Here is a 14,010-nt window from a genome sequence, read left to right as displayed (position 1 = left end):
CTGAACTGCCAATATCCTTCATGAAAATAAGGATACTTTGCTGTGAAATGCTACATTTTAAAGACAGGCTGCCTACCTTTCTGGAGTTTGAATGTTATCTAAGTCCTCTATGTCCAGTACCATCTGCTGGGATTCTTCCTTAGCTGCTTCTGTTTTTTCTTCAGCTAATTTTAAATAGGCTCGAACAACATCTTCCAAAGATTTGATGTTCACCTACATCAAAGGCAGAAAATGGGAAGATACATCCACCCACAATAGACAGCAACTATTTAAAACATAAATGTTACAAAACTAGGAACATCTAAAAGGCAGATTAATTCTAACTCAAGACCAACCAGTTACTTTTAGATCATATCAGCCAACATATACCATGCTTGCTACAAATGAAAAAAAAAAAAAAATTCAAAAGCCATACCTGCTGGCAAATATTCTTGTACTGGTACAGTCCTTCTTTCGCCAGATGACTCTTGCGGAGATCCACACAGAGTTCCAGGTACTTCAGCATAATTGGCTCGTGGATTTTCTGCCATGTTCGGTGTTTTTTACTTTTCATAACATCATAGAGAACATCAAGGGCAGGCTGCTTTTTGCCGACCTCAAGGAATTCTGAAAGGAAAATCCAATTAGCAAGACTTGCAAACTGGAAGATGCATGTTTTTATGCTTAACACTGTAAACTAGTAGAATTTAATCAACTCTAACCAACGTTCATTGATGGTTTGATTTAGCTGGCCATATCAAAAGTGTTGGCAGATGCCACTGCCGTGGCAGTCGTTCAATGACTCAACTGGCAAACGAACGCAGACCCCTCCGGTAACATGAAAATTTCAGGATGGCAGAGATGTCTCTCCATCCATCAAGGCACTACTGGGTGCTTCGTACATATTAATAAAATACACACATCCAGTTTGTCCTCATCAAGGAGGACAACGAATACATACCATGAGGCTTGTAGTACAGCACCTACCAATGTCGTTCAACAAGATGCAAACCATCCAGTGAATTTGACTTAAAAAGAAGTTCTGCCCTCAAGCCAAGAAAGAAAGAAAGAAAGTTTACTCAGAAAAGTTGTTTGGATTTTTTTTTCAACTCAGAGTGGTCTAGAGATTCAGTTTATAGAACAGTCACGCTAAAAGCTGCTACAGTCCAATTGAAGGGCCAGACATTTTTTTAAACCAGCCTTGCTGCTGAAACCAGTGTCCCGTTTATTCACTCCCTAAGCAGCTACTGTTGCTAACAGGATCTCTCAGCATCACAGCAACTCCCATCTATGCTATACCACACGTTCTGCTCAGTATGAAGTACAGCAAACCAGCCCCGAGCAAATACCGAGCAGCACTGCCAGCTACCAGCATACACACAGGCCCTACGCTAAAGGCACTCTTAACTGCAGAAAAGCAAGACAAAAGAACACTGAGAATGGGAAGCAAACAGGTTTAAAAGATAAAGAGAAGTCGAGTACAGCTAAAAGGAAATGTGTGTATTCTTAAAGGATGAGGGATGGAGTCAGTACTTTCCATGAAGTACTCTGGAAATCACTACATTCCTAAAGAAATAATGGCAGAAAGGATTAAAGTAGGGGGCTGCCTCAAGATGCCCAGACATCAGACAGAGCTTCTAAGTTTTAGAATCTTAGAATCGAAGTTAAATATGGCTAAAAGATGCATTTTGAAAGCAGCAGGGCTGTTTTAATTTATGGACCACAATAGCATGTATTCGGGGCTTAGTTTATGTAAATGATGACCTTGCGTAAAATGAGCAAGCTACTTAATAGAAAAAACATACTGTTACATTTAAAGATAATTAAGCTTACAATGTGACAGTATTCAGCAGTATTTTTTTACTCACAGAGGGAATTTTAATAAAGCTATCCTCCATCCCATAATTTACCCTGTTATTCTACCTCAGTGCTGCTTTTGAGGCAATTACTGCTCAGCTTTACAACTTTTTATTTATGAAAATAAACTTGAGAAGCAAGTTTAATCTTGCAACAATGGCAGGCCATTCCAACCACAACTCTCAGTGGTCGATAACCAACTGGACAAAGCACAAAATTAATTCATATTGTTTTGAAACTTTTAATTAACTCTGGTTAAGCAAGTTCTTACCAGTAAGTCAAATAATTAAGGCTAAGTTAACACACACTGTAGCAAAAGCACACACAAAGGGAACCTGAAGAGTCAAACACAGCACACCGCCATGCCTTGCAGTAGAAACTGTAAGTTATGGGAACAAAGATTTGTAACAGACAAAATGTAAAGCCTTAGCCCCTGAGTAGCTGTCAGAATTACATTTTTTCTATTTTTTTTCTGTTATACCACTTAAAATGCTAAAAGGTATCCAAAACAGCAACTGAAGCTCTGCAAGGACATGAACTAGCTGATAGACATTGCCAACTCATCTACTGCGAACCCAAAATCCTGAATTAAGCTGTTTTCGATCTGAGAAAATGTACGTCATCACAGAAGGTGACAAAGATGTCATGCGTTATTCAATACCTCTTAACAGAGAGCAAGCGCAATATCTGTGACAATAAAACACTCCCAAAAGTTGCACTACGTCCTTGACTACAAAGCAATGCCAGATATTAACAATAGCTAAGGGCTGGCTTTGACCTACATTTATCGTCTATAAGGAAAAACAGCCTTTCTTACATATCTGTACATATTCACAATCATTCGAGCTCTTCTTATTTCCAAACATCATCTATGTCTGTTGAGGTCGCGGAGAACCTGAAGCATAAAGTGCTCCTAAATGCTCACTTAAGCCTTACGGATAAAACTCAAACACTGGAACTCCGGAAACTGCACTGAATGTTCCAATTTGAAACGTCAGTTTAACCTTAACCTGCTTCCTGTGACATATAACCTGCCTTAGGTACGACTTCTCACCCTTTATTATACTTGGACATGGTGAGATTGAGCCCCTGCAGTCTGCAAGACTTGACATTGCTTGTCATGTTTTCCATTCAGTCTGCCGAGACTCGGGATTGCTAGCTTGTCTAGAGAACACTCCCTTCAGTTCTGCTCTACTCCTTCAGTTTGTTAGAACTTAGTAGTTGCAGCAGCGCAAGAGATGTGAATTTAAAGCTGCTCTTCAATACCAGGAAAGCAACAATAGAACATCAGATTTCAAAAGTTTAAGGTCAATATTCCAGCCATGTGACCTGCCCACCAAGTAAGTACAACTTACTCTACCCAAGAACTCCGAAGTTTAAATAAAGTTTATATACTATGGTATGTGCATCTTTTCCAGTAAAAGGACTGCTAAAATGTAACTTCATCTTTGGAAGGTGACTGAAGCTGATTTCACCTCTCATCTTTTTGTCTTTGTCTTTTATCTTTGTGGGAATGATTTTTACAATGAATTTTAGATTAGAAATCTTGAGGACGTACAGTACTTTATTTAACATTGTCTTGTTAAAATACCAACTACGTGAATTAGGTGTAGTCCCCAGACTACGTAGCCTCTTCAGCTGTCATTTCAAGACCCGTACATCATCTGTAATTTTTGGATGTCTTCAAGTGTCATCCGGCAGTCAGCCCTGTGACAATGAAGGGTCTAAATGGTCTTGCTAAGTGCTTTAAATAGGATACTATAAAAAAAAGAAGCGTCAAAGCCATATATTTAGCTTGAAAGGAGACAGCTGATAAATATAACCAGTCCAGCTTTACGTGTGGCACTCAGCAAGGGACAGCTACAGCACAGTCCTCCTTGGTTTCTACTCCAGGGGTAAACTTATTCATCAGCCTGTGCAACATGTAAGAAGTTTAATCGTTTGCATTCTCACCAGAGTCACATGGAGGATGGGACTACTACATACGAAGCCCACAGGCAAAAACAGGGCCCGGGATCAGACTGCCTTTGAAATCATCCTGGCGCGGGTGCGAGATCCGGGCTGGACACCTCACGCCAAGCCCCCGGCCAGCGCAGAGCCCCTTCCCGTCCGCGGGCTTTGCCGCGGCTCCCACGGGCGCAGGGCCGCGGGCTGAAGCGCCGCGGGGCCCGGCCTCGCTGCCCTCGGCAGTACAGGCCCCCGCCGACGCCGCGATCCCCTCCTTCGCCCAGAGACTGCCCACCGCCACCGCCCGCGGGCGGCCGGGGGCCCCGCCGGGGAGAAGGAGGCGGAGCCGGGCCGGGCCCGCTCCCCGCGGCCGCCCGGGCCTCGCCACCGCCATGCGGCGCGGCCGCCGCCGGCAGGCCTCGGCCGTTTCCTCGCGGCGAGGCGGCGCCGCGCCGCTCCCGGGCGGCCTCTCCTCAGCGCCAGGGAAGCGCCGGCCGGGGCCCCGCGCCGCGCCGCACCGAGGGGCCGGCAGAGGGGCTCTAGGAGCGGGCACGGCCCGGGGCGGCCGGGGGGAGAGGAGCGGCGCACGCTGCCCGCCGCGGCGGGTGGGGGGGAGGGGGGGCGGGAGGCGAACCGGGCGGTGGTGGTGGGGCGGCCCGCACTGACCGTTTGCCCGCTTCAGGGCATTCTCGGGCCGCTGGAAGTACACCGGCATGATGGCGGCGGCCTCTCCTCACAGGGCGGCGGCGGCGGCTCGCTCCGTGCTCCAGCCAGGCAGCCTGCGAGGCCGGAAAGGGAGGGCGGCCCGTCACCCGCGCGCGCTGACGTCGGCGGAAGCGGAAGCCCCTCCCGGCGCGCGGGCGGGGCGGTTGGCGGCGGCAGTGGCGGGACCGTGAGGCGATCGTGAGGCGACAGCGGGAGCGCGGCCCTGCAGGGGCCGGGCCTGGCCGCGCACCGTCGCTGGGAGGTCCCGGCGGGGAACGTCCGCCGCCGGTGGCTTAGCCCGGGCCCGAGCAGGGTTAGGTTTGCCACAGAGGCAGGGGCCGGTCACGGCGGCTTGTCCGGCGTCGGTGTCGCCAGCCCCGCGCACCCGTCGGTTCAGGGCAGGCCCTGGCTCGATCCGACCCCCAATGGCGGCGGCAGCCCTTCAGAGCGGCTTGTGGAGCTCCCCGAAGCCTTTTGGCTAACTGTGCCTTAAGCTCTTGGATGAACTGAGTTTAACGCAGAAGAACATTTTGGCAAAGATGGCATCGCATGTGCTGAGCCTTTGCTCTTGACAACTGGTTCAGCCGGTTCAGAAATTGTGCTTTGGGGCAGTTAGAACTTGCAGAAAGGCCCTTCTGTGTGCACGTAGTCGTCATCAGCTTCGGATTTCATTCTTTATCTTAAAAACTTGGGAAACTGTTTCAGAGGAACTCAGCCATGCCTCTTAAGTCTTAAGCACAATATTCATATGAGCATACATGCGATAACTACTCATGCCAGCGTGTATTTTTCAAAACTACCGATGTGAAAATTTCTGGTGGCACGTGGAGAGGCAATGGAAGCTGTATAAAAGCATGTGAATACACGGAAGTCCTATAACAGCAGCAACAAAAGCAGTAGAACAGCAGCAAGTGAATGTGTGACTAATGGAGTATGTTGGATGAGTAAACAGCAGAAGAGCGCGTCTCCACGTAAGGCAGTGAAGACCGTGTGCTTTTCAGTCTTGAAATGCGCACCTCTGCAGCTAGATCACTGATGACGTCATGACTGTAGCTGTGACCCTCTGCAGACCCGGCTGTCTCACACGGCTTTCTTAAGTATATCAAAGTATCATTTTTCCAAAAATATGTCGGTAGATGGAGAAGTCTGTTGATGATGACTAAAGACAGCCTGTCCTTGTCTTTCCCATTTCTGCTTTGGTACTTCCCCTGCATACTTGTTGCTTGGTTTCTTTTTGCATACTGTTCACATCTTGCCATCCTGCATGGCCACCAGAAAGTTTCATAACCGTTATACAACACATTTAAAAATTTACTTTTAATGTCAGCTTGTAATCACAGCTTATTGCTAAACAGAAAAATAGTTAAAACTAAGAACGAGAAGGACGCAGTCACTGTATGGAAGCTTTAGGACCATCAGTGTATCCATGTAACACCGATCCCGTGTCACTCTACTGCATGAGCCTCCATTGTAGAGTGAAAAAAGGGAGAAAAAAACAACTTTGCTTTTTCAGGCTCTCTTCAGTTGGGAGTTTCTCCATGTCCTTGATACCTCTTTGAGATCTGGTGACCGGTATTGTACACAGTGTTCTCCATCAGGCCACACTACTGATTTATACGACGGTATTTTAGAATGGCCTGCATTGTGCAATGTCTCTGGCAGCCTAGATGTTTCTGTTTCAAACCACGGTTATACATTCAGTAGAGTCTTCATTAAGCTATTTATAGTGCTGAACAAGTCCTTTTCTTGTCTTCATAAAACTAATTTAAAAGCCTGTCAGATGAGTGCCAGAGACGCCGCCCAGGTCTGGGTGGCAGCTTCCCAGCGTCCACAGGCCGCCGGGGCCGTGCCGCCGGAGCCGGTGCCTGCCCTACGGCCTCGCAGCCTCCTCTGGGCTCTGGCAGGGGACGCGCCGCCTGGTATTCATTGCTGGTTTGTAGCACCATTTGCTATTTGGGAGCCCACTCCGCTTCGTTGAATCTCCCTGAAGTTCCCGAAAGCCCTCCAGCCTTGAATTGGATGATTTTGTGTCAGGAGCAGCTTTTACAGCCTGGCTCATCACATCTCTTTCTACTAAGTTAAGTATATTAAATGTGTGTGCTTTAACTTGATGCCTTCATGAAAATGATAGGCTGCCCTTTAGTGTGTCCCCTGCCAGGCGTGGTCCTTGATGGGCCTGGCCTCTCCCCCAGGACCACGCATTTTCCTTGGCAGCTTCTGATGCTCCTGTAGTTACCCCAGCTATTTTGGAAGTTTCTTCTTCCCAATTTGTTCCTTCTTCCTAATCAGCGGCTGCTCTGTGCCATTAGTGGAGTTTGCGCAGTACAGCATTCAGGTACCACCATTCATCCAAACTTGAAAATGGCATCTTTTAATTCTGAAATAAAGACGTGGATGCATGGAGTTACTCGGGAACAGGCGTTACGCTGTATGACTATTCCTGGCCCGACTCAGGCCGCCTTTCGGGCACAAACCAGCCTCGACGCGCTCCGGGAAGCACGGGGCGGCCTGTGTTTTGGGCTGTGTTCAGGGCTGCAGCTTCTGGCCCTGAGTCGGGAGACGGTTGCCATCAGGGCCACCTCCTTGTGTGGTAACATTTCACAGAAATTGTGCCCTGTGACTTACAAAGCAGAAGGATAACGGCAATTTTTGTTGTTTTTTTTTTTTTTCCCCAAAAAGCTTTTTTTTGTCCCCAGTCGCTGCCGGCCCTCAGGCCGATAGGTACCGGAGAGGGTGTGAGGGAGGCGGCTGTGTGGAGGGAGGGCCCAGAAAATGGCGGGCGGGCGGGCGGGGCCGCGGCGGGGCGGGGCGGGCGGCGGGCGGAAGGCGGCGGGGCCGGGGCCGGGGCCTGAAGATGGCAGAGGCGGAGGCGCAGCTGCTGCTGGCCGTGGGGCTGATCGGTGAGGGCCCGCCCGGCACCGGGGAAGGGCTGGGCCGCGGGGGGCTGCAGGGAGGGCCGGGCCGGAGCTCGGGGCCGGCGGGGGGTGCCGGTTAGCTGTGCCCCGCCGAGCTGCGGCCGCGGGGCCTGGCCGGCCGGGCGCCTGCGGCTGTGCCAAGGGGTGCCCGCTCCCTGCGGCCGGCGTCTCGGTCTGCCTGGTACGGAGCTCAGCCGTGCACAGCTCGGCCAAAGTCTCCTAGATTCGCGGCTTCTGAGGCTGTTATGAAATCAGAAATAGGAAAAGCAGGGAAGATCATAAATAAGCTGGTCTGGGCGCTTGTTGGTCAGGACCTTGCTCCAAGAATGTGTGTTCAGAGTGTGTTCAGTGTTGGGCCCCTCACCCCAAGAAGGACACCGAGGTGCTGGAGTGTGGCCAGAGCAGGGCAACGCAGCTGGGGAAGGGTCTGGAGCACAAGGCTGGTGAGGAGCGGCTGAGGGAGCTGGGGGTGCTCAGCCTGGAGAAGAGGAGGCTGAGGGGAGCCCTCATCGCTCTCTACAACTGCCTGAAAGGAGGCTGGAGCCAGGTGGGGGTCGGTCTCTTCTCCCCAGTAACAAGCGATAGGATGAGAGGAAACGGCCTCAAGCTGCGCCAGGGGAGGTTTAGGTTGGATATTAGGAAAAATGTCTTCACCAAAAGGGCTGTCAGGCCCTGGCACAGGCTGCCCAGGGCAGTGGTGGAGTCCCCATCCCTGGAGGTATTTAAAAGCCATGTAGATGTGGTGCTTAGGGCCATGGTTTAGTGGTGGCCTTGGCAGTGCTAGGTTAACAGTTGGACTTGATGATCTTAAAGGTCTTTTCCAACCTAAACGATTCTATGATTCCTGGTGCTTTTTTGACCTCGTGAAGCAGGTCAAGAGTGGATATTTATTAACATTTAAAAAATAAAACCTGTAGCACAAGTGTTGCCCTACAGCTTAAACCATAGCGGCAGAACTGGATGTCTAGGGTCAGGGTAAGGTGGAATATTAATCTGATTCCAGGAAACAAACCTGATTAACCCATCGATTTACTTCCTTGCTGCTGTTTGGCATTCTCACAGTGAACATATTTCCACCATAGAAAAAGACACCAACGGAGATGCTTTGTGGGTTTGGTGTTATCCGTCCGTAACAGCTGAACTGAGGAGTCTATTGCTGCGAAAGTGCTGCCTTACAGATGAAAATAAATTGCTTCATACATTTGTATTTGGCCAGTATAAAAGGTCATGGTTCTACATCACAACTGTGGAAGTTCAAGATTCTCCAGCCTTGAAAAAGGTAGGACTTGTCCCATGGGTTTTTTTGGTCGAGTGCAGGGAAGACTTCTGCAGAGCTTCCTCTGGCTGTTTAAGCAGTGTTTTCTCATTGTATGCTGTGAGAAAGGGGAGGGATTTGAGTTTTTTTTTGTGCTCACAAAGGCAGCTCTTATCCAGCTGTCTAACCAGTCTGCATGTTAAAGTTTTCACCAAGACGTGTATTGGATGGAGGTGCAGAGAGATTGAGAAACACGTTATGCAGTTTAGATTCTATGTATTAAAATGGAGATGCTATCGCACCCCATTATTTCCAGTTACTTTGCATTTCAAGTTCAGCATTTTTTTTTCTCTCTTTTTTTTTTTTTGGTCAAAAAAGATTTATAAAGGGTCTTCTATAGTGTCCAAAATCTTCTTCATGTAGAACTTGATGCTTTTTTTTTTTCCTCAAAGGGTTGAGTTATATAGGTACTTTCTTTTCTGCTGCATTGACAACTGAAAGACTGCAAATATGCTTGTATCTTCTATACTTCCCCTGTTATGAAGATCATTAAATTGTCTGTTAAGTTTATTAAATTTTCATATTTCATGCTATATTGTTAAGTAGAAAGGTAATGTGGTAATTTTGCATGCCCACAGCAGAATGTTGCTTGCCTTTCCTCACTCCAAGCTTAAGTCTCCTGTGAACCTTAAAGGTGGAAAAAAAAAATAATGTGTCCTGGTGCGATCTCTGACAGTGGTGGTGGGAGATGCTGTTTAAGGAGGACACGTGAGCCTGGTCATTGTCTGCAGACTTCCAGCACACAATCATTCGATTAAGGAAGTTAAAGAGTATTTCTGTTTGTGGGCCTGCTATTTGTGATTTTTTTTCCAGTCTCTTTCTAAATATGTTGATGCTGTCTGCCTCCACAGCTTCCTTTGGCCACAAATTCTGGAAGTTTCCTACCTGCTGTGGGGAAGAAAAATGCCTTTCTAGCTTTTAAAATAATCTCACGAGATTAAAGGAAAGCAACTCTTACAGAGCAGATTAAGCAAAAGATAGTATGTGCTAGAGCTGACTCAGTGGAAATGAGTCACATCAGAAATCCGTTAGCCAGGCCTTTTCTGCAGTTAATAACTTGGATCTGCTGCTACTGCTCACTTTTTTTTTTTTTAATTGAAACACCTTGTCAGAGTCCTGCAGCAAGGTCAATAATGTAAAAAAGACTGTTCATATGGCGTCATTAAATAAGATGTGTATTTTTCTGTGTGTGTGCCTTACCCAGGTGACCCACTTCTCCATTGTTCTGACGGCCAAAGACTTCAACCCAGAGAAATATGCAGCCTTCACTAGGATACTGTGTAGGTCTGTATAAAAGCTGGTTTGAGGTACTGCTGTGTGCATGTTTAGATCTTGCCAGGGCAAAAGGCTAAATTTCATTGGTTTTTGTTTGCATTTGGTCTAATAATCTGCTGGAAACTCAGTCTCGCAAACTGTGAATCAGATTATGTAAATCCTTGATTTGAGCTTATCTTGAGTTCATGCAGTAAGTGTTGGGTGAATGTCAGATGCCCAGTAGGTTTTAATGTGTCTTCTCCAGACACACACCACCGCAACCACCACCATCCACCCACGTACTCATTTTTGTCTGAGAACATTTTTAAAAAGTATAAACATTTGGGAAGAGGTCAGTGCTGTGTAGTCAAAGGTCACCGTGTGTATGGTGGACAACTTGCACCCCTCCACGTCTCTACTACAGATGCTTCTTGCAGCTCCTCTGAACTAAGCACAGCACTCGGACATTTTTGCTTTTCCTCTTGGAAAATGAGAACCCTCTGCTTCTCGAGGTCTGTGGCTCCGTCTTCTTCCTTCTTCCAACCACACTGCCATCTTCTCATTCCCTTGTACAGTTCACTCGCTATCCTCCACTTCCCAATTCTCATGATCTCTCTCTGCATCTTTCTTTGCTTTTCCTTCAGTTCCTAAATTAGTTGGGTCCCACATCTTGATACCAAGAGTATTCCCTGAGATTTTGCAGCTAATTGGATGCAATCATGAGGTTATTGTATCACAGACCTGGGCATGCCGTCAGGCTTACCGGTTCTGCAGGGTATTGAAAAACTGAGATTATTGTTTTTCACTGATATATGAAATACTTAGATTTGCTGTGGATCACATTAATGCTGATTTATCAGCTAATACTTCTTTTCAAATCCAGGATGGATTCCTCTAAACATGACAATTGGGTTTCAAATGTGACATAGCTTTGTACTATAGCTAATGTGGAAAACAGTTGAGAGCTTCAGTGCTATTCCTGAAGTACCTTAACCTGTAAAATAGGTTATGGTGTTTCTCTGCTGTCTGGCAGACAGCTGAAAGTGCATGGGTTTTGTTGGTGTGTGGTTGTTTTGTGTTTGGTTTTTTTGTTGTTTTTTTTTTATGAGTATCAAGGACATATGTTTATATTTTTCTTTCATCATTTAACAAAGAGTACAGAAGAATGTCTGATGATACTCGGATAAAAAATGAAAAACTAACTAGCCACACGGTCTGAATGTAATAACAGGAGTTACTGTAGTAGTTGCTTTTTCATAAAGCAGGTGCCTTCCAAGTCTGCAAAGAATCCTTAGTCTGGACACCTGCTTACACCTTTGTGCTCTGTTTCTATGTTGGTAAATGTTGGTTCTTTCACAAAATAGGAAACCCAAATAAAAATACCAGGTGGCTTTTTATCCTAAAAGACAGACATGTTTTTGTGTGCATGTTGAAAGACTTCTAGTTTATTATTTAAAACCTCAACCAGGTAATATTGCTATTTGTGATACTGTGATTTTTTTTTTTTTTATGTCTGCTAGCATTGATTGCAGTCAAAATGCCAGACTCTTTTCTTTTCACCCAGAATCTACCTGAAGCATGGAAGTCCAGTTAAAATGATGGAGAGTTACATTGCAGTCCTCACAAAGGGAATCTGCCAAAGCGAAGAAAATGGATCTTTCCTCAGCAAGGATTTTGATGCTCGGAAGGCTTATCTTGCCGGTTCCATCAAAGGTTAATTAATACCAGAAGTCTCTATTCTGATTTCTTTTGTACAATATAAAATACAATCCAGTTTTCACATGTACTCCAAGTAAATAGTGTTAACAGTATTGTCCATGCTGTTACTATTAAGCTTCTTCAAAAAACAAATGATAATGTCAGCATGTATATCTTCTATAAAATAATTTTCCCCTCTTTTCTAGATATAGTATCTCAGTTTGGAATGGAAACAGTTATCTTGTATACAGCACTGATGTTAAAGAAGAGAATTGTAGTGTACCATCCTAGAATAGAAGCTATCCAGGAGTTTACCAGGTACTTTGTCAACCCATACCTCCCCACCCACCCCCAAAAGTCCAACAAATTTTGAACTTTCATTGAGAGAAATGCCCATATTTTTGGGGGGGGGGGGGGGGGGGGGGGGGGGAATCTTTCTTAAACCTGTTTATTGAAATCCTGCTAAATCCCTCTTAAGGCTTTAGCCGTACGTTCATCAACTCAGAGAAATTTAACTGTAGAATGAGTGATAAACTCTGCTTGCACTGACAGTAGAAATATCTGTTGTTCATGTATATGCATGCCAAATGAGACCTAGCCGTACTAGTTCTTTCTTATGACATGCATTTCATACTGTGAAACTGTGATTAGTGTAAGTAAAAAATCTACTGTGTATCAAGTACCAATCTGATTTCCCTAGAACTTTGCCTGCTTTAGTGTGGCATCGACAAGACTGGTCAATTCTTCATTCATATGTGCATCTAAATGAGGAGGAAGTGGAAGCCTTAAAAGCCTGCACAGGTAGTGATAATTTGTTGATCAAAAATATAAAGAAAACTTAATTTCAGTTTCTGTTGCTGCAAGGTCTTGCACCAGTGATCTTTGGGAGAAAATAATGGTTACTTTGCTATTAACGCTATTGTTCAAAGTTGAACAGCATCATTTTCTTTAGAAAAGGCAAATCAGCTAAACAAGCATGTTAAAAGAGAACTAGCTAATCCGGTGTTTCTGGGTGGATCTGCATCAGTCTACCCCTAAGCACAGATGCAAAGCAGCTTTGAGACTTTTTTTGATGTTGTGATCAGAGGGATTGAAAGTATTACTGTTGTACAGAAGCAGCTCGATTTAGATAAGCTACTTTTTTTCCCAACTTCTACACATAGCTAGTAACTGATTTTTTTAGGATTTTTTTTTTTTCCTTGCCAGTTCCTAACTCTGAAGTCCCAAATTTTTATTCTGACTGCTGCCAGTGAAGTCTCTGGCTCCTAATCACAGGGAGACTTCACCAGCCATGTAGGAGTTTGATCTGCGTGACACATAGCTGTGTATGCATAGTACTTAACGCATAATCCAGGAAGGGGCCCTTGCTTTATGCAAAGGTTAGCATGACACACAATGTGGCAATTCAGAGCTTCTCTATACAGAATAATGAGCAAGAAGACTACTCATCTTCAGTATTTCTACTACATTACCAACACTGCTTGTTTAAGCTCACTAAATATCTTCCACAGAGAAAAGCTGCTCTAAGTTTGCTCACCTGGCATGCTATAAGTAAGAAAAATCTGCTGGTTTTATTCCTCTGTTCCAGTCTAATACTGACTTAGTGACAAGGGGCTCCAGAGTAGAGATTCTTGAAAAGAGGAAGTTCAGAGCCTTTTTCATTTGCAAATGAATCATTTTAGTAGCAAGGTAGGAAGAGAGTTTAAGATTTCAAATCAATAACCTTTTTATATTGCACGTAGTGTTACCAGTTCATCCATGTTCAAGGCCATTTTAGAAGTTGATTTTTAAGCTCCTCAGAAGTGAAGCATCCTGCTGGACACGCTTGTTAAATGACTGATAATATCAAGAGAGCAGCCTCCTGGGTCCAATGAGTATTGCGTCAAATGCTCTTAGAACAGACTGTGATTTTCCGCAATGTCTTGGTTTTGTTTTGGTTTTGTTTATGAAGGTCCTAATCTTGCCAAAATTCTGCTCTCTAGGTTACATTGCTGGATTTACAGATTCTGAAGTGAACAGTAGACCAGACCTCTATGATGTGTATGTGAATTTGGCAGATAGCGAGATCACTGTTTCCCCTGTAGTAAAAGGTTGGTTGCTCTTTATATTTTGGATTTAGAGGCCGTTTATTCCAGAGTTGATAGCAATTGCTGAACCTCGCTGTAGGTCAAGCAGTCTTGATCCTTCTTCCATCCTGGTTCTGAAAGGCCAATATGGAAGATTCTGTCTTTCAGTTTTATTGAGACCCTGGAAGACTGGTGACGGTTGGAATTTGGAAAGACGTGCTTTGTCTTCCAACAAATGTACAATTGAGATTTCAAAACATCCGTGTTAGATGAT

At 45.5% G+C, this 14,010-nt stretch overlaps 2 protein-coding genes across 13 annotated transcripts in view; one reads left to right on the top strand and one right to left on the bottom strand.

The window, feature by feature from the left end:
- The window catches only part of EIF3A (eukaryotic translation initiation factor 3 subunit A), a 35,147-nt gene extending 30,568 nt beyond the window's left edge, over positions 1-4,579 (bottom strand). Inside the window, exons 1-3 of one of the 2 annotated variants that reach the window (XM_082309650.1) lie at positions 4,450-4,579; positions 416-606; positions 77-213 (exon numbers count right to left, since the gene is read on the bottom strand). In XM_082309650.1, coding sequence (XP_082165776.1) covers positions 77-213; positions 416-606; positions 4,450-4,498 — 377 coding nt within the window. In that variant the 5' untranslated portion in view covers positions 4,499-4,579. Of the gene's footprint in view, positions 1-76; positions 214-415; positions 607-3,789; positions 3,922-4,449 lie in introns of those variants that run through there. The other variant, XM_082309651.1, reaches the window with a different exon arrangement.
- Positions 4,580-7,314: 2,735 nt separating this feature from the next.
- The window catches only part of DENND10 (DENN domain containing 10), a 22,198-nt gene continuing 15,502 nt past the window's right edge, over positions 7,315-14,010 (top strand). For 10 of the 11 annotated variants that reach the window (XM_082309023.1, XM_082309019.1, XM_082309028.1 and 7 more), the window contains exons 1-7: positions 7,315-7,388; positions 8,486-8,682; positions 9,923-10,002; positions 11,537-11,685; positions 11,877-11,988; positions 12,371-12,471; positions 13,653-13,760. In XM_082309023.1, the coding sequence (XP_082165149.1) occupies positions 7,343-7,388; positions 8,486-8,682; positions 9,923-10,002; positions 11,537-11,685; positions 11,877-11,988; positions 12,371-12,471; positions 13,653-13,760 (793 nt within the window). In that variant the 5' untranslated portion in view covers positions 7,315-7,342. Of the gene's footprint in view, positions 7,389-8,485; positions 8,683-9,922; positions 10,003-11,536; positions 11,686-11,876; positions 11,989-12,370; positions 12,472-13,652; positions 13,761-14,010 lie in introns of those variants that run through there. The other variant, XM_082309020.1, reaches the window with a different exon arrangement.

The sequence above is a fragment of the Platalea leucorodia genome (assembly GCF_965183815.1).
Source record: "Platalea leucorodia genome assembly, chromosome: 4".
NCBI lineage: Eukaryota > Metazoa > Chordata > Aves > Pelecaniformes > Threskiornithidae > Platalea > Platalea leucorodia.
The sequence above is the reverse complement of the archived record's forward strand: the minus strand, read 5'-3'. Positions and strand labels throughout refer to the sequence as shown.